Source organism: Leptodactylus fuscus, chromosome 4, assembly GCF_031893055.1.
Source record: "Leptodactylus fuscus isolate aLepFus1 chromosome 4, aLepFus1.hap2, whole genome shotgun sequence".
Lineage (NCBI taxonomy): Eukaryota > Metazoa > Chordata > Amphibia > Anura > Leptodactylidae > Leptodactylus > Leptodactylus fuscus.
The window spans coordinates 174,220,650-174,246,197 of record NC_134268.1 but is presented as its reverse complement, the minus strand read 5'-3'; the positions used below and the strand labels follow the sequence as shown (position 1 = coordinate 174,246,197).

The 25,548-nt window shown below is 40.9% G+C and overlaps 1 protein-coding gene across 2 annotated transcripts in view; it reads right to left on the bottom strand.

Moving 5' to 3' along the window:
- The window catches only part of TBC1D5 (TBC1 domain family member 5), a 438,516-nt gene that overhangs the window by 68,687 nt on the left and 344,281 nt on the right, over window positions 1–25,548 (bottom strand). For both annotated transcript variants that reach the window (XM_075271425.1, XM_075271426.1), the window contains exons 17-18: window positions 11,009–11,094; window positions 9,080–9,369 (exon numbers count right to left, since the gene is read on the bottom strand). In XM_075271425.1, the coding sequence (XP_075127526.1) occupies window positions 9,080–9,369; window positions 11,009–11,094 (376 nt within the window). The remainder of the gene's footprint in view (window positions 1–9,079; window positions 9,370–11,008; window positions 11,095–25,548) is intronic.

Genomic DNA, 25,548 nt, shown 5'->3' with positions numbered 1-25,548 from the left:
CCAGCACTGAACCCTTGGGTACACCACTTATAACACAGGACCCAGCACTGAACCCTGGGCTACACCAATTATAACAGAGGCCCCAGCACTGAACCCTGGGGTACACCAATTATAACAGAGGCCCCAGCACTGAACCCTGGGCTACACCACTTATAACAGAGGCCCAAGCACTGAACCCTGGGCTACACCACTTATAACACAGGACCCAGCACTGAACCCTGGGGTACACCAATTATAACAGAGGCCCCAGCACTGAACCCTCGGCTACACCAATTATAACAGAGGCCCCAGCACTGAACCCTGGGGTACACCATTATAACAGAGGCCCCAGCACTGAACCCTTAGCTACACTAATTATAACAGCGGACCCAGCATTGAACCCTGGGGTACACCAATTATAACAGACGCCCCAGCTCTGAACCCTGGGGTACACCACTTATAACAGAGGCCCCAGCACTGAACCCTGGGGTACACCACTTATAACAGAGGCCCCAGCACTGAACCCTTAGCTACACTAATTATAACAGGGGACCCAGCATTGAACCCTGGGGTATATCACTAATAACTGAGGACCACTGTGAGCAGCAGTCAGTCATTGACCACAACTCTCTGAATACAATCCTTCAACTAGTTTTCCACCCAATTACAAATGATATTTCCTAAATCAATCATTTTACCCATTAAATGCCTATGAAGAACAGTGTGAAACGTCTTTGCAAAATTAAAGAACACAATATCCAAAGCCTCCCCCTCCCCCATTCAGGCTTCTACACATCATTACTTGAAGGGTGCCAAGAAAATGCCTTTTTTCTAAAAAAAGAAACAACCAAACAACATGACAGCACAGCTTAAATTTCCAAGTGAATAAACCGCAGGACTTCTGGAACCAACTGTCATGTATGCTATTGGAGGGGTGATGATTTTGGCTTGATTCGTAGCCACAGGATCTGAGTCAATCATTAAAGGGGTTTTCTGGGCAAACAATTTATATTTGAAATAGGCCGGGGAGATGAAAAAAAAAAAGTCCTTGCCACACCACTAGAAATGATCTGGGATAGTAGAAAGGATCTGGGACGTCACAGCCGTTCAGGAGTTTCACCTCTAGAAGACAGCTGAGCGGCAGGTTCGTACCACGCTGGGAGGACACCAGAGCACTAGGGACAGGAGAGTATGATTTTTCTTTTTTTCACCTGCGTGGGCCTATTTTAAAAATAATTTTTCTAAATAAATTGAAGCAACGAAGCAAGTAAAGCAGAGTCATCCAAAAAACCTCCAGGAAGATGTAAGAGACTGATAAAGTCATACAGAAATCCATTACTTTAAGTTATTGTGGCTAAAGTTGGTTGTACAAGCTGTTGAGTCAATCGGTGGACTTAGTTTTTCACACAAATTTTTCATTTTCGCTTCATTTTTGTTAAATAATGTAACAGCAAAATCTGTTGTGTGTTGCTGTTCATCTGATATTATATTTGCCTAAGATCTTCTAGGGACCAGGCATTTGTTTATTATGCTTTATAAATAGAAAACGAGAATTGACTAATACAGCTCACCTAACCCACAGACCAGGTGCACGATCCCAGACTTCTGGACTTGTAGAAGCTTAGATATCCATGCATATATGTAGAGCGAGTGGATCCGCAGCTCTTGGTTGTGGTAAAAATTAACTTTTAATAATCCATGTTAAAATCGCAGACAGATAGATCAGTGACAAAGATAGAAAACACACAACGTGGTGAATAAAAAAACGCTGTTGTTACATATTCAGACCAGATGGCTGACGCGTTTCGGGATGCGGTATCCCTTAATTATAGCCCTAGGGATATGATCCTGCGGATCCACTCTCTCTACATATATGCATTTGTTTATTATGCCCTGATATGTAAAACCATATGCAATATGTAAAACCAAAACGCAATGATTTGGAAATCTCCTACACTGTTTACCAATAAGTATTAGGACACCAGTGGTAGAATAGAAAAACAACATTTATTCCTATCCAATAGTTGGTAGACCCCAGCAGATGCTTCCTTACGCATGGTATTGATTGACACAATACTCCCGGATGCCTGGTGAAACTCCTGGTGTATGTGAGCCATCGGTTGGGTGCGGTTTCTCTGACCAGCACTCGTCGGTCTCTATCTCCCAGTTTCGGGGGTTTGCCGACTCGGAGAACATTCCGACAATCACCGTTCACCTTCCACTTTGTAATCACATAGGCCACTGTCGATTTTGGGTAATTCAGTTCGCTTGCTTTGTCCCTTAAGGATCAACCATTTCTGTGGTACCCCATGATTACCCCCTCTCTCAAAACTGGACAACTCTGCACTTTGTGACATCTTGCATGCGACTAATGCCAATGCTGTTTCCTATTTAACGGTGAAAGGCGTGACGTACATCACGACTGCAGATATCTTTAGTGTATAGGAATGTGGAATATGTGTAATCGGCCGAACACCAAGGGGTTAAACGATTCGAAGATTCGATACGTTTAACTCTTTGGTGTTCGGCCGATTACACGCATTCCTATGCCGGCAAGGTATTCGACGAATACTATTTGCTCAACACTAGAGATCTTTATTTGCATGGATGTCCAAATACTTATTGGTAGACAGTGTATAACCATATGTAATTCACAATACAATAGAGATGAGCGAACACTATTCGAAACAGCCGTTTCGAATAGCACGCTCCCATAGAAATGAATGGACGTAGCTGCTTCCATTCATTTCTATGTGAGCGTGCTATTCGAAACGGCTGTTTCGAATAGTGTTCGCTCATCTCTACAATACAACATAGAACACATATCAGAAGTTGAAAGTCCGAGATTTCCACATCATTGAATTCTTGTTTCTATTTTACACAGTATCCCAAATTTATTGGAATGGGGGCTATATCTTGAGACAGGTGATCGGTGAATGGGTAATAAGGGTCAGCCTTTGGACACCCCTTTCTTCTACACTGGTAACATGACCTCCGTGATTTTCTTCTGCAATACTTTCCATTGTAGTTTTCACCGTAAAGTCTAATGGTCTCTAGCAATCTGAGTCGCCAGTGTCCATGAAAACTAAATGATCTCTGTTGTTGCAGAATCTGATCAAATAAATTCACCATCTGTGTGGATGAAATTTTTCTATTCTATATCTCAGCAACACTCACCCTCAATGTTATTAGCAAAATACGATGCGACATTTCATACCAGTCTGTTATGTTTAGTTGAAAATAAAAAAAGTTGGAACCAAAATTTAAGCTTGAAAAGTTTCAAAAATATATGTCGGATATATCGGAGCCCTGACTTGAAGGAACCTCCCCTGGCATAGACAAGGAGTAGAAACCTACATAAGATACATCTTTACACTTCTGAAACATCTGCACATTTTATGCTTACACTGAGAAAGGGTTCACTCCTCGGGCATGTTGTAAGCAAAACATCTGCTGGCATTAATACAGAGGTAGGATGTACGAGGCCGCTCTATCTCTCGGAAAGGAAATTCACAACATAATTAAATCTCAAGTCATTTTCCTTAACAGGAAAATATCAAAGTTTGATTTTAATATGTTGTGTAAAATTAAATATGAGCATAGTTTACTTCACAGGAATACACGGTATAGCTTTCACCACGCGTTTCACATAGCATATTATATACTATGAAATATTAATATTGTTGCGTCACCTTTGGTGAACCTGCCAAAATATAGAAGAGAAGTGTTGAAACCAAATTGCTATCGTATAGCAAAAAATATGGAAATCGCTCCATTAAGGCTGGGATCACATCTGCGCCGGAGTCTCTGGAGACTCTGTTATAGTGACCCTCGAAAATCTCCGCACGATAAAGCGCTGCAAGTCCAACTTATTCGGTTTAAAAGAACATATACCTGATGGATCCCATTATAGTCAATGAGGTCCTCTGAACAAAAAGTCTGAAAGGTACACAAATATTATTAGAAATTATTTTCATCTTTGGTTCGGCTTTTTTTTTTTTTTTTTAAATTATTATTTCAAGTTAGGCGAGGATCACATCACGTATTTACTATACTGCTTATCATGCACAGTTTAAAAAAAAATTAAGTAAAAAACGTATAATATAAAAAAAGGAAAAAAAAGGATGCCATGTAAAGAGCATCCACTTTAGGCTGCATACACATGACTGTGTGCATTTGCTGGGTCTGTGGTTGAAAGGCCCATGGATGATGTTTGGGAGACTCCATTGACCCATTCACTTTCTTTAGTGAACATGGGCTGTAAAACAGACAGGCATACGTTTTGAGTTTTGCCCCGTCCCGGGCCAAAACCATTAGGCTGGGTTCACACAGGTTTTTTTGGGGCAGATTTTGACGCGGAATCCACGTTAGAATCCATCTCAAACAACCCGCCTCCCAGTGAAATCAATGGGAGCCGGTCATTTCCTTTTTCCACGAGCGGTTTTCCTTTTTCCGCGAAGCGACATGCCCTTTCTTCAGGCAGATTCTGCGGCTGATTTAGCCACGGACGTCCACCTTGCGACACTCACTCCCGACTAGGCCCATTCATTTGGGCATAATCCAGAGCGGAATGCCGCGACTGGATGCTGGTGCACTGTATGCACTTAACCGCATCTAGTCACGTCTAGCCGTTTTTTGGACCGGATTCGGAGGTGGCTACCACGTCAAAATCCGGTCCAAAAAACTCCCGCGTGAACTTACCCTTATACAAGAGCCCATGATAAATGGGTGTGTGTATGGGGCCATTACACTATAATGGGTCAGTGTACCAACTGTGGAAAAACATAGCTAGCCACTGATATTGCACACGGTCATATGTATGGAGCCTTAGTTAAAAAACACATACATCTCTGTTGATTTTTTTGCAGGACAGGAAAGCATAGACTTAGGCTTACTCACTGTGATGAACCTATCCATTTAATAGTGATACAGCAGTAACTGTGCTCTGAGTTGTTTTTTTTTTTTCACTTTTTTTATGTTCCCATTATAGATAGAAATATTCATTTATTATCATTACAATCCAGACATATTTGCAATGCGTCCTGCACTCATGGAATTTAAGACACTAGTGCTCTTGGTAAGCAATCCATGGTCAGCTAAAGATATGGAATAGATTCTGGACAATGTCATCATGAATTTTAATATCAACTACTTATTTGCAATTCCCTATTAAAATGGCTTCCATATGACTACTTACTAAAGAATCATTACTTGTATAGATACTATTTATATGTATAAAGCCTCATTGGAATACAGACTGGTGTATACCATAGCAGCCGCAACTCATATCTCCCAGTAGGTGACCCCAGATTATGCTTTGTACTTCTGAGGTCTAGTAGTCCAAAAACAGTCTTTTTTTTTTTTTTTTTTTTTTTTTTTTTAATGTAGATTGTGAGCCCCATATAGGAATCACAATGTACATTTTTTTCCTATCAGTATGTCTTTGTAGAATGGGAGGAAATCCACACAAACATGGAGAGAACATACAAACTCCTTGCAGATGTTGTTCCTGGTGGGATTGGAACTCAGGACTCCAGCGCTGCAAGGCTGCAGTGCTAACCACTGAGCCACTGTGTTGGCCCAAAAACATTACCTATACACAGTAGTTCTGGATTTGGGCACTACTTAGTGAGACAGGTGTATGAAACAGTGTAACTTATGGGCTTCATGGGGCGGGGGATTTATCCTTTGCATATATTTCTGCTTTTTTAGTTGCATATGCCTTTTTCTCTAAGGCGAATTTCCATGTACCTAATTTACTAAAAAGACAAACGATTTGCAATAAATCATATGTAAATTCACCTGGAGATGACAGTGTGAGTTCAAAGTATCAGATATTTTGGGCAAACGTTATAAATGCATTGTAAAATATTACTCCAGATAAACAACACCCGCTTTCCCTGTCATAAAAGCAAAATGGGCAAAATAGGCACAATAAGAAGATAAAGCCTGCGCTCGCAGCAGAAAGCATTAACCCCTTAGACGCATAATGCTCACAATTTTTTTCACATTTTCCTTCTCTGCCATAGCTCTTGTGCCAGCAGCATAAATAAGCCATACCATTACAGCGCTGAGTGTTAACTATATGTCAGTGCAATATAATAGTATGGTGCAGAGTGGGAAGGGGTTAAAATGGTTTTCCGGGCTTATCCGAAGGATAGGTCATCAATTAAACATCGGCTAATCAGTTGGTTGAAGAGAACACAGTGTCAGCACTTACCAAGCACAGCAACATACATTTGTACAGCAGCTGTGCTTGGTATTCCCTCTATTTGAATGGGACTGAGCTACCATCAGGCCTTGATATCGCATGGCACATGGTGAAGCAGAAGTAGCGTCCAGGTAACATTGTTCCTGCTTTCAAAAGCTGATCTTGGGGGCGGGGGGGCCCAGGTGTAGATCTCCATTGATCATCAATTTAAAAATCCAGAAAACCCCCTTTAAATAATATGCAGAAAAAGAATGAAAAGGGTTATGCTGGATGAATTCCCACCATTGTCATTCTGTAACTGAGCTGCTGCCTGTCCTGAGGATGAATCTGTCATGTTAGGATCCACTGACTTTTGATCAAGCTTTAAGTCAGAGACATATTGTAAAAGCACAGTATGGGATCACTGTAGGGCCAGGCACAGAAATCAGCGAGAGAAAAATCCTTCATGGATTTACAGTACAGTCAATGGGGTCTGCGAATAACCACTGTTTAAACGGTCCGACGCAGATATGAACCAGACCTCATAGTCAATGGGGTTTGCGAGTAACCACTGTTTAAGCAGTCTGGTGCAGATGCGAATCTAGCTTTAATTAGATTCATTTACCGCTTCAAAGAAGAACAATTCACATTTCAATGAGAATTGTGAAATCAATGTTAGCCTTGCCCTATATTCGGATATTCCATGCAGGCTTGGCGGTAGGACATCAATAGCTAGGTGGCAGGACGTCCATAGCTGAGTGGTAGGACAAGGGAGCTGGATGTGCCAGGTCACTGTCTTCAAGCAAAAACAAGAAAATCAAGAATTGCTCATTGCCCAATTGAGAATTGAATGAATATTCATTTGTCATTAGGTCAAAGGAGTCCAATGGGTACTCCCTGTGCTGGAAGTTTTCTGGCTCATACTCTAAGCAGACACTGGAAACACAGCCTTAGCCTAGTGTAAGAGTACTTTATAGGGGTATATATACGTGTAAGGGGTACTTGCAGAATGTAATGAAATACATCCATCTGCACAGATATCCTCCATATCTAGCACGGATACTGTACCTGTTAGCCTACGCTGCATTCAGACAACTGCACGCTATTAATCTAAGGATATATGCGTAGTAAACAAACACAATGGCAGTTTTATAAAACTGACTGATAGGAAGAATAAATCCAGGCTGATTTATGCACACTCGGAGTGAGAGATAATAAGAATCCCCTCGCAGCTCATAACACTGGCTGTGCTTGGCTAGTCATGCACTATTCCCTGTAGACCATATAATCTGTGTGAATTCCTGCCTGGAAGGGATCAGTTAGCCACATGTACAGGAAACAAGTCTTAATCATTTGCTTAAATCTGCATACTAAACATGGAGGCGCCTCTTCTACTTCTGTGGGGTAAGCACATTTTTCTCAATTTCAATATAGTTTTAGCTTTTAATTTTTTTCCTTTTCGGAAACGAATAAAAGAAAAATATCTCCGCTCCATTTTCATAAAGGGTGTCTCTAGGCTAAGATGCTAAGATTCGGGAAGCCATTCAAATTTCTTACACATGAGTCTTTAATAGAAACTGGTTGTTTATTGCTCTATGAAACAATCCGGCAATATCAATTTGGACACCAGAGCAAGAAAGTAAAATAGTCAAGTTGATATCTGATATAAAAGTGCTTCCCGTGGCAGGATACAAGGATGGATGCTGAAAATATTGCCAGAAGTTGCTACAGCTATAGTAAAGTTATTCCTCACAGCTGTTGTAGGGCTGGGAATGTATAAAAGCAGCAAATGACTGGTGCAGAAAAGAAGCCATCTGAGCTTCAAAGGAATGAGCGGCGTGCCAACAGTAAAGAGATGGATGGAACAAAACTGATAGACCTGTAGTATGCAAATGTGACCGACCAGACTAGGAACCATCTGTCCTCTAGCTGAAAAACTTCATGCCCTTTTCCTGCACTTGCAGATTGTGCGGATGGTATGATATGAACTATTTTGGGGTAAAGCCTATTCTACTTACCACTACTGCAGAACATGGCAGCCCATGCTATATACTCGTTATTTAAATATGGACAAATATATGCATTTATATACTATATCTAGTGCCGTGAACTACAGTATCTCTAGTCTACTGCACTTGCCAATACCCCATGTTCCAATTTGTCTCTCCTTCACCCATGTCTCTTCTCCATCATGCAGCATTTCTATCCCCCACCCTTTGTCTCTTAGCCTTGGGGGTCTCTGTACTTTCTCCCACAGTTTCCTTCTCTTCTCACCGATAGTCCAACATATTGATGTGCCTGGAGAGTGATGGGATTCCTCCTCCCTGCAGTCTTCTCTATCACTCTACTTCCCCACAGTCTCTCCATCATACCTTGCTGTGCTCAGTTTCTGCACCAGACTCTTTCTCCCCTTTCCCAAACTGTTCTGTCTAGGTTTACCATGCTGGCTGCTGCTGTCACTGCCAAATATACAATATGCACTCCATAACGCAATGGCTACTAAATTTTGTAAAGCAAATCTTTTAGCCAAAATCTTGAAATTAAACCCATGGCATTGCAGGTACTTTCTTACAAGCCATTGGCCATACCTAAATATATGGAGATATTGCAAAAATGAATAAACTGCACAAAATCTGATAGAGTCCCTCCTTTAACTCTGGAAAGGAAAGAGTTAAAATAACAGACTAATAAGGAACAAACAGCCCCCAAACAGCGTCCACTGTCTTCAGGGTTTTTCATATAGGACTTCTGTACCTAATCTGTTTCTTAAAAGGGTTAGCCAATGGAACGGAAAAAAAAAAAAATCACAAAATTACACGTATACAATAAGGTAGCCCTAATGCAAAAAAAGCTCTTCATTTACCATGACATTTTTTGTGTTATTCACTAATATTAATAATGTTAGGTTACCTTTACTAAGCTGCACCGGCATGCTCTCCGATTTCATCATGCGCTGATTTTGCTGCACCTGCTGTGACGTTGCGGCATGATAGGACGTCGGCTCCATGACCGTTTGTCTAGGCATAGCTGCTGTAAAACTAGTGCTCCCGGCATTATGGCTTGTGGTACTATTGGATGCAGAAGTCACAGGGTTCATAGAACTGCCAGTAGGGATGGATGGCCCAATTAACTTCCGCCCAAAATTAAGTAAACTGTTGGACACTTTGTTAATATTGAGGGGCGCAGGCTTGGTATTCGCACTAGAATGAAAGCGATAATTGGATGGTTACATTGTATACGTCAAAAAGAAATACACTAAGCAAATTAAAACTGCTCTTTGTAGAATTTTCCCACTAAGTACGTTTATCACCTATCCACAAGATGATCCCCGCAACCCCATGTATACTCTTCTTCATCGCGATCATATAGGGCAGGAAGAACAAAAGGCTCAAATCTCCCTTTCTGTCCCAGTGCTGGGTCCCAGCAATTGTACATTTATTGCTTTCTTGTGGATGGGTGATAATTAGAACAGTGAAATATTCGATATTCGTTTCAAATAGCCCCTAAATATTCAACTATTCGAACGAATATCGAACCCCATTATAGTCTATGGGGAAAAAAAGCTTTGTTTCAGGGAAACCCACTCTTCGACTCAGGAGAGTCACCAACCACTATGACACCTCAGCAAATGAGGACAACACCCTGGAATGCAACTGGGACATCAGGGGAAGCATGGCTGGGGACATCTAACAAGCCCAAGTCCCTGTATTACGCCACTAAGAGTTGAGCTGGAGCTGACTTTTTCCTATAGGAATGCATTGACCAGCATTGATGGGGTTCAGCGCACAGTCAGCTCTGCTGCATCTCAGATGTAACAAGGTTCAGCGCACAGTCAGCTCTGCTGCATCTCAGATGTAGCAGGGTTCAGAGCACAGTTAGCTCTGCTACATCTGAGATGCAGCAGGGTTCAGCGCACAGTCAGCTCTGCTGCATCTCAGGTGTAGCAGAGCTGTGTCAACTCTGCTACATCTGAGATCGGACCACAATGGAGACTGCTGTGGACCGATCTTAGACTCCATCTCCTCCAGCAGAACCAGTGTCGATTGTCCGAATGCTGTACATTGTATGGCATTCGGCCAATCAACGCTGGTCAATGCGTTCCTATGAGGAAAAAGTCAGCTTCCGCTTAACGCAAGCTGACAGGGATCCCAACGAGATAGGGCCCCAAAGAGCTGTTTGAGTAACATTCCCACCTAAATAAAGGTAATCCCTAGCTAACCCTGCTTGTACATCTATCCCTGTGTCACAGTCACATAGTTCACAGTCTCATATGAACCGGATCTGAAATCCACTATTCGTATAAATTGGAGGTCACCTGATTTAGCCAGCCAATTACTTTTTCCTTTTACTTTTCCAATCACTTTTTTTTTTTATGCCTACCTTGTCGTATTTCCTGTCCCACCTCCCCTGCACAGTTATTGGTGCAAAAAAGCACCAGGGAAGGTAGGAGGGGATACAAATTTTATAGTGTGTTTGCCACGTGGTATTTGATTGGAATCGACTATCTCGAGCAGCCTGATATTCGATCGAATATCAATTCGATTGAACGCTGTTCGCTCATCTCTAGCGATAATGTATTTTGTGATAAAATTCCTTTAACCTCTTCAAAACCATATAACAACATAATTACATATTACATCAATAGAACATATTGGTGTGAGTAGAATATGTCTCTGATAGATGAAGATTACATCTAAAAATTAAAAGTAAAACCATAATGGAATTATTTTCTTCATCATATATTATGTTTAGAAATTTAGTACAATTATTAGTCCAAAATCATTTATAATATCAGGAAATGGTAAAACCATAAGATAGTCAACAAATTCAAATACTGACCGTGACTTGTTCATCAAATCGAGTCCACGTGCCCTATAGTAGTCTAAATTTTGATGGAACTGATAGCTCATCGGCCTTGGGTTTTTCTGCGAATACAAGAAAAGAAGAAAATATAGAAGCAAAGGTGCAGACCCAACCAGTCAGAGATAGGGACACAAAATCTGTAGCAAACAGGTTTATTTAGAAAAAAACCTGAAAAATAAATAAACCTTCATGTCAAGCACAAAATTAGCAAAATAAAATACAACCTTAATGACAGGCAAAAAAATATCAAACAAAACCCTGCTCGTCCGAGCTCTAACTAGACAATATACTAACTGTACATGTGGCTTGCTACCAACCACACGAGTAAACAAAAAAGCACAATGCAGTCTCACCAGACTCTCAGTGTGCCAGGACAGACCCAGATGCCTCCTCTTGCTCCCAGGATCTGCCTTGACGTGCAGGCACTGCAGCCTTTCATGGCCCAGTAATGATCCCAGGACCTACATCTGGGCTGAGGCCTACTCAAGAACTGCCCTGGACCTCACATAGGTCAGGAATCTGTGGCTGATATATCGTGATTCTAGCACTTTGCCTGTCACCTTCTCATATATTTATGATATTTAGAGAAAAATATATTATAAACAAGAGCAGTACATATCTTATTGACACATCATATATGGGTGTACATCAGTTTTCGAATAAAACGTCATCATTTTTTGTGTCACCTTCACCATTTTCTTAGAAAAGTCAGCCATATTTATCATTTACACCAGAAATGTGGCATAAATAATGCAGCAAATGCGCAACAGTTATGAGCTAGTGTACAATTTCCATAAGACACACATAGGTTGGCTCCATGATATGAAGACTGGCACTAATAACGCCAGTCTTCATAAATCTACCCACTGACTTAATTCCTTGGGAGGGAGAACCACCCCACTAGAAATCCACTTTGGATAGCTTTCTTCAAGAGGTTTCACTATGTATATATGGCTTAAAGATGCCTAATGTCCATCAAACTTAAAATTTCACAGATCTAGAGATTTAATGCAAAGACCATCAAAGAGCAGCACTTCCCCAGGATTAGATCACCAGAACCGTATTCTTGTAAAAACCCCTTTTCATCCAATAAGATTAACATTCATCATCTCCAGCTTTAATAGAATGTATCTGCCATATAAGAAATTAATCTTGCAATTAAAATGTATTAAGATAGCCAAACGTGTGATTTGCTCTATTGTGTATCACAGCGTTGTATTTCTGATAAAATGTTTGTCTGCTTTAGATGAACAAAAAATGGCCTCAAAAATAAAAAAGATGAATGTGCCGCCATCTTCATATCTTACTGTAATAAATCAGCCTCAAATGGGAAGCGGTAAATTATAGCTGAAGTGTGGCTGTTGTTTACAATGCTATCAACGAATAAAAGGCAGAAATTTCAAAAATTACTATGAAGAAAAATCATAAAACGGTAACTGGAAAAAATCTACATTTTCATAGTCAATGATCCCAACTCAAAAAAAAAGGTTACGTTCACACTGGCTTCTTTTAAGTCTGTTGTTCTGATCTGTCATAGGATCAGAACAGACAAAAAGTCAACAGAATGATGAATGTAGACGGAGCACATTTTGTCTGCATCTGTCATCTTTCCCTGTAGTGTAAAAATCAAGACGAAACCTTTATTCCATCTTGTTTGTTTACTCTGAAACGGAGGTCCTGCCCCCTCTCCGTCTAAAACAACAAGAACTCAGACGCAATGAAAGCTTCTGGATCCTGCATTTGTCATTCTCTTGCCTTTTTAGTCTGTTATCCTGATCTCATAATGGATCAGAACAACGGGCTAAAGAAGTCAGGGTCAACTTAGCCTAAATTGCATCAAAATACTTCTAAGGTTCTACAGATGGAGCAATCTTTAAATTAAATCGAATAACTTGATGCAGTGTTATATCAGCCAGCAGAAAAGTCAATGCTACATCTGTGCTCATAAGTCTGTGCCTATTACAGATGTAGCAGAACTAACCTGACTTTCTGCGGAAAGATATTTTATCACACCGCAGCAATTTATCCCGCTGTAGAAAGTTGGGTTATAGGGGTTATATACTTCCAATATTTATGGGCTGTCCTCAGGTTAGGTCATCAATATTAGAGCTGGGAAGATTTGACAAACAAGCTCCCTGCAGATCAGTCACTTTGGGACAGCACAACTCCTGGTGATGTTTAGAAAGCAGGAGGTGCACTGCACACTTGCTGTAAAATGTGTCGTGGCGACAAGTACTACCTCCAACACCCCCTATACACATGCACACTTGGCCATGGAAGTGGCAGAAAGCCACTGTCAAACTCCTATCAGAGACTTAACGCTACAGACAACAAAAAAAATTCAGATGATTGATGGCTGATTTTTACCTCCCAGACATTTCCCATCAAGGGGTAGTCAGGAAACCTCCATACACATTAGGTGGTAAATTAAACCCATAGAAACCTTTGGGACCAGCTGATACACAACCAGCCATAACTGCTAAAACTGGCTGATAAGGTAGTGGCACCATTGTTCTTCATTTGTATGGTGTATAAGAGTATGGTGTCAGGGATATATATGGAAATCACAGGGCCCCATAGCAAAAGTCCGATTTGGGACCCCATTTAAAATTTAAAAAATATATAAATAAATTAGAATGACAGTTGCGCAGCTTACTTTACCTACAGAGTCCACTATCCAGCTATGGGCGGGTTCACACCTGCGCCCGGTCTCCGCTTTGCAGGTTTCCGTCTTCTGCCAGAGAAACAGGTTAGGAGACGGAAACCGGCAGTCAGTTTTAGAGCCCATTCATTTGAATGGGTTTATAAAAGTGTTCATCCGTGAGCGTCCTGTGCCTCTCCGTGGCGAAACCATTTTTTTTTTTTTTTTTTTTTAACTGGACACAAAGTGGGACATGCAGGACTTTGTGTCCAGTTTAAAAAAAACGGTTTCGCCGCAGAGAGCACAAGACACTCACAGGCGGACACTTTGCAAACCCATTCAAATGAATGGGCTTTAAAACTGACTGCCGGTTTCCGTCTCCTGTCCAGTTTCTCGAGTCAGAAACCCACAAAGCGGAGACCGGGCGCAGGCATGAACCCCCCCTAACAGGCAAAAGCCCAGCAAATTCTGCTTGTCCTGTCCCAAGAAGAGGTTTGTGCAAATTGTAAACAGGCAAATGGTGAAGTGCTGGATGGCAGGCAGAGAATGCTGGAGTTTGGGGCTGGGAATTGGGAGCTGCAGGCTCATTCCCAAACTCCACTCCTGTTACTCTCAGTTGAGTCCAGCATGTAGATCATCAATATTAGAGCTGGGAAGAATTGACAACCAGGTCCCCTGCAGATCAGTCACTTTGGGACAGAACAACTACTGGTAAGTTGCTAGATAAATGTGTGGTGTCTGCTGGAATTACAACTAGCCTGCTAAGTTGCTGGAACTTCCAGGGACACTGCGCTGTCTGAAGGCCAAGCCGGGACTGAACTCCTGCACTGGTGAGGAGCACTAAAGGTTGAGCTGTTTCTGTGCTCCTGAAGTTAAGGATGTTTTATTTTACCATTTCTTGTGCTGAAGTCAGCTTTTTAAGTTGCCGAGTGTGAACTGTGCCCAATAAACCTGGATATTTGAACTAGGACTTATGCTTACGTGTGTGCGTTACGTGTGTGCGTGTGTGTTATGCCTTCTGTGGTGACAAGACTAACCAGAGGGTCCTGCATTTACAAAACCCACTAGTGATGGTTGTTTGCAGGTGTGGGCTGAGTCTGTTTCAGGGGTGGAACTTAATGCCCTGATTTTTAGTAATGAAAAGTTGATACAGGTATGTACATATGTGTGCTCCATTGGCTGTCCTCTTAGCTGGACATATCCACATATGTGTGTTACAAGTTAAACAACTGTTAAAAAGCAACTTGATTTTGTGATAATTTATCACAAAGCGATATGCTATCCATCCTACTAGTGTCTATGTGACTGCCCAGCGGGAGAGGATGGAATAGAGCCCATCAAGGTTTTTGTTAGCGTGTCTTAACCAAACTGCTGATATGTTCTGCAATGTGTGGACATATCTGTATGCACTGGTTTCCTTCTGATGTTTAATGGGCTCCATGGACAGGAATTTGGTTCTCTAGCTAAAATAAACAATACTACTTGCAATAAGACAATCCCTAGACTGGTGTATTGTGAAAAGGTACCAAAGCATAAAGAAATCCTCTCCACTTCCTGCTTCAGACAGGTATATGGGCACCATCATTCCTATGGGGCAGAAGGGTGAACATAGCCCCTCAAAAACTATTTTAACACCTCCCTCATGTACAGAAGTGTCTATGCTCAACCAGTTTAGTTAAAAATACCAAAGAGTCTTGACAGCAGTTCATCACAGTATGCTAACAAAATCTTTGAAAGGCTGCAGTTCACCTTTCCCCCACTGGGTGGTGACACACAGACACTAATAGGATAGTTAGCATATCATCCTGTGATAAAGTCTCATGAAATCACATTGTGTACAGAAAAGATGTTTAACTTGTAACACAAATATTGGACCACGACCAGGCAAGAGGACAGCTAATGGCCCATCTGTATTGTAGATTTTAGGGTAATGGTAGGAGGAGGTTATAGGGACTATGTTGGGAATATTCATTTTTGGGCAGAAAGTTAGCAAAGTGATGCTTACACTTTCACAGCACTTTTTGGCTGGAGATTGCGTCTCTCTGCTGACGCTCTGACTATGAGTCACATAACTGACCCCGCATTACAAGCAGCAGGAGTAGAGCGGGGTTGGTCATGTGACCCAGACTTGGAGCGTCAGAGACAAGACTTTTGTCCCCAAGCAATGCTGTAAGAATGTAAGCATCAGTACAAAGGTGGATCAAGTACTGCTAACCTTCCTTATATGCTGCAGGGAGTGCACTGCCCAAAAATATTATTACTCAAATATTGGACTCTAAGTAAGTAAACTGTAAAATTCAAGGAAGAACAGAAGACATCACAACCAGATCTGTAAAGATTCCAATAAACCACATACAGGCTAATAAATAACAGAGGATTTCCTTGACACATACAAAATGCTGATGTTTAATAACTGGTGCCGCGTTGAAGAATGGCATATTAGAGGATATATTTATCTTCCACATCTAGCATTTTACTTTTTGAGATATGAATTGCATAGCAAGTTAAACTTTAATAAAGCGGAACCTTTTAAGACATCAATCATGCATTCATTTTCAAGATCTACATATAATTAAGACAACCTGAGCGCTTGTAAGTAAATAACAACATTATTGACTGATTACAGATTAGAAGGTATTTGATAATATTACAAATGCAATCATCACCACTGACCACTAGATGGCAGACATTGCCTTTGTCTTTTAGGGATGTACAAATGGGATTCTGTTGGTGGGTCTTAGTAGAAAACGTTCAGATTCAGAAACCTATGTGAAAAACTATTGAAGAAACTTATTCAAAGAGTATAAGGGAAGGGTCGAAGATGTGCACACATGCTCATAAACCATGTACACTAGGTAGTGTATGTATTACATCTAGTATATTAAGTAATAGCAGATTAATATAAGCCATGTACTCCTTGTTACAAGTAAGATAAGTGCTTGTACACACAAGTTAATTGTTAACAGAGACATGTTTTGGATGGCAAGTAATCCCAGTGGCGGCAGGCAGGGTGAGCAGCTGCCAAACACCCCTGACATCAATTGTCTTGAGGAAAACATAAGCACAATACAGCAAAAGTTGTTTAGAAAGTGTGTGGGGGAAGGGAATTAAAGGGATTGTCCATGACTATGATACTGATAACTGTGGCCTCCACTATTTACGGAGAACGGCGCCATACATTGTATAGTGGTTGTGCTTGGTGTTGCAGCTCAACCCCATTTATTTGAATTGACTTAAGCTGCAGCATGGCTGTGTGACCAACAGACACGTTGTCACTGCCTTGAAAAGAGGAAGTAGAGCTCGGTATCACAGTTCTGGACAACCTCTTTAAGGCCATCTATATCTGTTAAGAGCCTCTGTTGCAGATTTTTTTTTTTTTTAATCATTTGCAGGATATATGAGATAAGCTGCTGCAGGAGCAGTGTAATATAGTATGTGAACATAAATTCATAACAGTCGTGAAGCCATGTCATTTACCGGGATAACAAGTAGCCTATGTGTTTATCGAGGTTACAAACTATTTATGTGCCACATTTCATTCAAATCCATTCAGCTGTTTTTGTGTGATTGAGGAACAAACATCCAAACTTTCATAAGTAGGATAGGATTGGTAGGATTATGACACAATGGTTTGTCTTATGTACAGTAGCTTTGATACATACAGTAATTGTCAGCATCTAAAGACAGGATTCTCTCTAAAATCACCATGAGTGGGCGGAGTAATCAGGACTCTCAGTGTCTCTCCTAGGAGTCCTGTTATGATTTACCCTGCTTATTACCCAGAAACTATGCTAAAAATCATAGGACGTCATAGTTCCTGAATTTACTGGGCTTGTTCGTATTTTTCAGTAAAATTTAGGTTGTACTGGACCATAAAAAGGCTTCTCTCCCTTTACCATAGCCCGCCATCAGAAAGGGCAGCAGACATCACCGGACTGGTTCACTGTAATTCTAGCTTCTTTGAATAAGAACGAAATCTGCAGCATGTTGTATGCGGCCATATGTTCCCCTAGAGGCACCAGAAGTTAGTGTTACTAAATATGCCTTCTGACCTAGTAGCCGTCTACCATATACAGTATATACAGCTCAATAAATCACCACTAAACCTAAACAAAACTATTTGCTTATTTTACAGATTTGTTAGTTCACCAAATGAAATTTGAGGTCAAAACAGGAATTGAGTGAAAAATGCGTTAATCTCTAAACACTACAGGTAGAGAAAAAACGTATGGCATTCAATACTCACAGGCATCATCCGAAAAAATGGCCTTGTAAATAGACACATCACAAATGGATTCCTGATGTCAGTATTGTCGGTGTGTTGAGGTGCTGGACCCTGGATTGTTCAATTTCATCTTATTTATTATTATTAATAATTTATTTTTATTAATGAATAAATTGTCAGTGCTGCCTCCGAGACCAGTGATCGGTCACAGTGACCGCACCATCTAAGCATGTAACCACTACACAATAGTGGCCGTGGCCAAACACAGGAGCTCTAAGCATGTGACCGATAAACGGCATGACCACTTTGGACAATCACAGGTCTCAGCGGTATCATTGCTGATGTCTGTGATTGCCCATGGCGGACTTTACAAATTCAGCACCTGAAAGGTCAAATGGGCACCTCTCCCCTCCACAAAAAAGTAAGCGCTAATTCACCTGGTGTTGTTAAAGCCGAGTTTTTCGATCATTTTGCAAATTCACAATTTCACCATTTGGTATAAATCAGCTGTAAATTTACTATAGGGCCTTACTCACATGACCATTCCCATTTCTTGGCCATAAAAAAACCCATCCATTTTTCATGGCCATTTTGCACCCGCTCATGTTCATTTGTCCGTTTTTGATGGCCGATTGTCATTAGTTTTACATCTGCTTTTAACAGACTATTAAAAGAATTAAATAATTTCATTGGTCTTTTTTGACCCATCCCCTGATCTGTTTTCAATAGTTGTCACTTGTATGCAGATCCATTTTTATGACCAATATAAGCATACCCACTGGGGAAAATGTGTTATTTCCTCCGTGTCAGAATGTAAAGGGAGGATATTGAAGCATCTGAAGTCCTGATCTGTCAATGTGGGGAGGGGTTCAGCGAGGGCAGAGGGTCTGTGGCTCGGTCAGACAGATTTATTATAAGTTGCCCCAGTTACAATGGAATAAAAATGGATGTTAAAAAATTCCTGTTGCACATCCGTTTTTAAACAAATCTACCTGGTTATACAGGCGACTCCAGGCTTCATATTTCTGTTGCGGCTGGGACAATGTCACTATTTGACTTCATAAACTTGTTCTACTGCCTTGTATTTCCAGTGAAGGAGCTGGCAGGATACTTGGATGTATCAGTACGTGAAGAAGCAAACCGTACAATAACTGGTGAATGAATGAAGAATCGGCTTTGGCTTCAGACAACCTGGCGCGTTTCCAGCCCGTAGATATTTCTCTCTTCTATATTAATAATAAGCGGGCAGCTCTTAATGGAGACAGAATTGTTAGTATCAATTTCTGCAAACTGGAGTAAAACAAAAAAAAAACATAAAAAAGGAAGACAAGGCGGCGATGTTTTCTCAAACCACATAAAGTCTCCGCTCTCTCAGTTCTCAGGATTAAGCGTCTTGTTATTGAAAACAATGAGCAGATAGATCATATGGTGCACATGTGTTTTCAAAGGATTGACAAGCAATTCAGGCCGAGAAACACAGATCTGCCATCTAAGTGCTCACATCCATTATTAGGAATAATGATCCTACCTGAATATATGAATAAGATGCAAGTATTACTTCAGCAGGGCAATTTACATTCCTGTGAGGTTTGCTGGTATTAAAATGAGCTGTTTACAGTACGGGGAGATTAAAAAGTGCACTTGAAATGCAATTTTGAAGGTATAATGGAAATGTGAGAACAAAATTGAAGAATTATTTCTTGGAAATTTAAGAGACAGAAAAGTCCCATGTTTGGCGTGCCATCCCGGTGACAGGAGGACTGTGCCATTAACCCTTCAGTAAATTAGCATTCTGTCACTACACTGGGGCTCTAACATGGACAAATAGAGAGCGGTTTAACGCCTTTCTGCTTATAAGTCAAACTATGTATTGGCAAAAAGGTCTGAAAAATATTGATCCTATGTTACATTGAAAAACTGAAAAAAGTTGCGATTTGTCTCTGATTTGTGATACAAGAACATACCGGTAAATGTCACCTTAAGAGAAGTCTAATACAGAAGTCATATGTTCTTTACTGTGAACATTTTTATTCTAAATATAGGACATAGGGCTACATATGGGTAAAAATATCACTGACGTCATCGCCGACATCATTGCCGCACCTAGGGATGGGTTATTGTAGCGTTTATTCACAGCTAGCAGACAGCTGCGTTTGGAGTCTGGAGTTCAAATTTGTCTGATTTTATGTGAATTTACGGATGGATTTTGTACAAAAAAAAAAACAAAAACAAAAAACGCAGCATATGTCACTTATGTCAGCCTCAAATGTTGAGGGGTAGCCATTTTGAAATCAATGGGTCTCATCATTGGATGATTCTCCTGCTTATTGGCTACACACATGGTTAATATATCAGGTTTACCAGTCCAAGCCCATGCATGTATATAGGGGAATTAGAAGATACAGCGGCTAGCTACAAGAGTAAACATGGCTTATATATTGTCTGCTGTAGGTAAGCACTGCTGGTCAATGCCTACACTATGTGGTTTGTATATGGCTGCTTTGCTGGCTTAGCCCATGTACAGAATTAGATAAAACACTAGATATATCCACGGCCACTGAATTGTAGTGCTAGTCTATAGTCTACTGAAATATCACCATCTACCTCATGGGTAGGTCATACTGCTTTTTTTTCCATATGGAAAAAAGGTTAATATGACAAATTGGCCAATTGCCCAGCACAATGATTTCCTAGGGGACTCCCCTGAGGACTGGATCCCCAAGAGCAATGGCAGCGGTATAATTTGGGAGTTGATCAGCAGTATTATGTGGACTCTGTAATAGCAGGAGTACTCATTGACTGAGCATTATTTGGAAGCTGTATCTTATTCTGGCACTGTATGGTGGTATTATGTGGGCACTACTTGGCAGCATTGCTTCCCCATTATATGGCAGTATTATGTGGGAAAAATTTAAAAAACTTGGTAATATCCATGAACCATAATTTCCAAGGTCCCCCTGAGGGATTCAAGGCTGGTTGGTAGAAGTATCATTAAGGAACTGAACTAAAGGAGTGTGTGGGCTTTACCATGGTTTTACTATTAACAATACTGATTAAGGTTGAGGCCCCACGTTGCAGAAAAGCTGCTTTTTTGTTGCAGATTTTGCTGTGTTTTTTTGAGACAAACCTAAGATTGGCTACAAAAGGAATGGGAAATAATGTAAGAAGTTTTAATACTTCTTCCTGCTGCTCAACCCACTCCTGGCTTTGGCTCAAAAAACTGCAACTTGGGGCCTTAGGGCCAGTTCACACGGAGTTAATGTGCACGCATTCTGGCACGTATACACGTGTTAGAATGTGACCGCTCAAAACAGATCCCATTCATTTCAATGGGTCGTTACCGGCGTATAACGTGCGTAATTTTGCACGTGTTTACGCCCGTAACGACGCATTAAAATGAATGGGATCGGTTTTGAGCGCTCACATTCTGACATGTGTATTCGTGCCAGAATGCGAGCGCGTTAACTTCGTGTCAACTGGCGCTTAGCCTAAGCCATTATTTTGGCATCATATGGTGGTATTATATGGGTGCACAAAGCAGAATACACTTTGCATTATATAGCAATATTATTAGGGTAAAAGTTATACCTCCTGCACATGAATGTGTGCAGTGAATGGTTTAGCAAGAAGGGCACATATTTACATACGTGTGCCACCTGTGGTTTCATTGACCCATACAATGAAAATGAACTGAGAAAGTCGCAAGTAGGGATAGGTATAGGACATGCTCCATATTTTGTGGTTCTTCAATATGGCCCGGACACGCACCTGGTGTGTGTATGGGCCCATTGACGTTTCTGGATCAGCACTTTTATCCACATTTGTCAATAAAATACACAGTTGTGTGCATGAGGCCCTAGAAAAAATGTATAAGAAAAGAATAAACGCGTGGGTCCTGAGTACACAGCAGCCTATGAAGGAGAAAGCTTAGGGCCAAATACTCCAGGGGCCCCACATTCTTGTAGTAGCCGGCCTTCAATAACATAACACGGATATCGGTAAAAGTTACTGCGACTGGCTATAAAACTTACTTGCCATTTATTTATTGACACTAAATGCTGAGCAATATCATTGAGTGCAATTACACTAACTACTCTGCGGAAAGTGACTGAGAAAATGGCATTGTTCTTGCAGATATTTATCACCTGTCTACAATACAGCACATTTTTACTTTAAAGCAAGAGCGTAAATAACTAGAACAAATAAATTTTACCCAACTACCAAAAGAAATGTCAGCCATATTTTGCAGAGTATTTTGAAGGAGTCAAGGCTCCTCCATTAAATATGACACACGCCTGATGAAATAAAGCACCTCCGCTTAATATACTTTACATTTACAGCATCAACACAGCACAAACTAAATATAATTAATAGTGATATGCGACATGGGACGGGGGGAGCGCTTGTCAAGGCTGAAGGCTGACAATATATAGAGAGAGTATATACTAAAGTCATATTCAAGGCTTTGTGGACATTCACCTCAATAACGTCCCTTTCTATAGCTAAGTAATAAAAACACTAGTAGGCTTTTATATACTGTATAACGGGTACAAAAGTCATATTCACAGTGTTGTTAGTATGGACATCCACTTCAATTACCCTCCATCCCTAAATATTGGAACTTGCCATGGCTCCTGTCTTAAAGGGGCTCTATCAGCAAAATCATGCTGATAGAGCCCCACATATGCGTGAATAGCCTTTAAAAGGCTATTCAGGCACCATAAATGTTACATTAAACATTCATCTTCATCCACGCCTCTTCTTCCTCCGATCCCGTGCTCCTCCGGCGCTCGCGAACGGACATTGATAAAAAAAAAAAATAACCTGGGCGCATGCGCAGTAGCACGCGGCTTCTACTACGGCTACTGCGCATGCGCCCAGGTCATTTTTTTTTTTTTTATCAAAGTCCGTTCACGAGCGCCAGAGGAGGACGGGACCCGAGGACATCGGAGGAAGAAGAGGCGTGGCTGAAGAAGACAGCGCACCCTGAATGCCCGCCCAGCGTTCACGTTCGGTAAGTAGATCACATTCTTTTTTAGGGTATTATTTTTAAAAAGGGGGGGGGGGGTAGTTTAATATAACATTTAAGATAAGATAAGATATTCCTTTAATAGTCCCACAATGGGGAAATTTCAGTGATACAGTTTCATAGATGGTACAGTAGTATATAACAGGAGAGAAACACATACAAGCTCATGGCAGAGAAATCCTAGGAATCAGAGCAACTAAAAAAGAAAAACACAGACACACTGCAGGATCATTTAGTTCTCTGTGCGGATTGATGTTAATAATAATAATAATACAGCCGACTTGGTTGTAGGACACGAGGAGGGGGGTCACAGCATGTAGATATAACAAGCAGAAATTTTTGCAGAGGTGGGGGACATAGTCAGCTATTATGATAACATGTGGCAGTTCTTGGTAGGTAGTGAGATCTCCTGCTCACAGCTGATAGTTCGGTATCTTGCATCAGCACTATTGTCCTTTTAACCACAAAAAAAATGCCCCAAATGTCCTTTGTCACAAGCCCTCCTCCTTCTTCCTCCTTACCACAGTGTTCTACTGCCCCAAGGAAGTCAGAGACCATCCAGGTATACATGGTGCTGCTCTCTTGCCAAGCTTCCATAACTCCTGGGGTAGGTGGGTGATGGTAGGTTCCCAGGCTGTAGCAGAGTCCTGCATGTCCACAGTAGAAGAAAGAAATACCAGTCAGCTGTAGCATCTTCACACATCAGCAATTGACGCCAAAAATCATCTCCTTGAAGAAGAAGTCCACACGTCCATGTAGGTTTTCCTCCATGCCGCATGGAGAGCCATGCTGTCCTAGCTGGGGGGATGGTAACAGGCACATGTGGAAACCAGCTGAACCAGGTCTTGTCATTGTCCATGCTTTACAATGGAAAACAAAAGGAACAAAATACTCCACAGGGTCTTCCGTTCGATTTATAGTTACTAATTCATAGTGCTAGATTGCTTGGTTACCGGATTCTTGAAGATACAGAGAAAAAGAGTGAAAAAGGAAAGAAAAGTTTGCTCCCAGCTTGGAGCACTGCATCAAGGCAGCCAAGCCCCTCAGGGGGGCGGCGCCAAAAAAATAGCCTTTTTAAAGGCTATTCATGCATATGTGGGGCTCTATTAGCATGACTATGCTGATAAAGCCCCTTTAAGCATGGGACAATATTCTATCCTGTTCATTATACTATCAAGATCGTCAGATCTTTATAGGGATAGTAATGGCACCAATAAACATATATTCTCCACAAATATACAACCACCTGAACCGCCAATGTACCATATGGCTGAGATTACAGTATAAATATATATGTCCACCATTGTCAGATCATGGTATATAGCTCGATCCTATTAAGGTTGTAGGGAGCTCAGGTAAGGCAGTCTTTTCTTCTCCGGTATTACAGAGTAGCTGTTGAACAGATATTCCCATATCAACCCTTCGTGTCTTAGATCAGAATACTCGTCTCTGTGGTTGTCTGAGATGATGTGTGTGTGTGTGTGTGTGTGGGGGGGGGGGGGGGGGGGGGAGGGGGGGGGAGTACAGAAACAGCCAGTTGGGCCATGGAACACCATTTACCTAATTCCCATAGAAGTGAATAGGATTTATGGGAACAATGTGGCACAGTGAGTGAGGAGGGAGGAAAACATCGTAAAACAGATCCCTGTTTCTTTGATTCCCATAGGCTGTTTTTATAATCCCAACCACCAAAGGCGACTAACAGGGAGTAAACCTCTTATAAACCATAAAAGGCCACGATGAGAATACCCCTTTACACAAACTATACATATTTGGTATAGCTGAGATTGGTCCAAGAATAAAACAATGAAGAGTCGCTGGTTCTGGATGTTTGTCATATAAAGACCCCATTAATGCACCGAAAAAAAAGAAAAAAGTGGCTTTAGAATTTTTTTTTTTAATAAAAAGACTTGATTAGATACATACTGTTACAAAATATCTAAGTTTGTTAAACACAAAAAGTCTTAAAGTTACAATTCTATTAATGACGTTACTTTTGGATAAAACTCTGCAATCATTTTCTTAAATGACATTATGTAGATTTGCTATAACCTGGCATATTCTCTTCATAAGATAAAGTTGCATAATTAAAAAAAAGGCAAATACAGTAAAGCCATACTTAAAGGGGTGGTATCCTTAAAGTTCAATAGCATACTACAGTACTATTAAGATTCATCCATATACTACATAAAATCTGCACTACCCAACTGTAAATTTGTAAAATAAGAATAATTTGTTATTTATTTGTATCATAATAATGATAAAATAAAACAGGCAAAATAGTATATTCATAAATCAAAAAGTTTCTGTAATATCATCCTCCACACGTCTGTAGTCCCTCACCAGATCTACTTTAGATCATAAGGTAGAAATATTATCTATTGGTCTTTGAGAAAAGCAAAATCCATCCAGCTCTACAGTTGCCTTTATATTAATATATTGAGACAAGTGACCATTTTCTGAAGCCACCAATGAGGCAGAGAGTCTGAAGGAATGAATTAGAATCCAACAAAGGAGAATTTACCTAAGAAAACAAGTACTCACCTCTTCAAGCCCTTGCTAATCCTGCACAGATGCTCTGGTGTTTCCCTGCCTTTTAGCTGCCAGCAATGGCCTGCTGT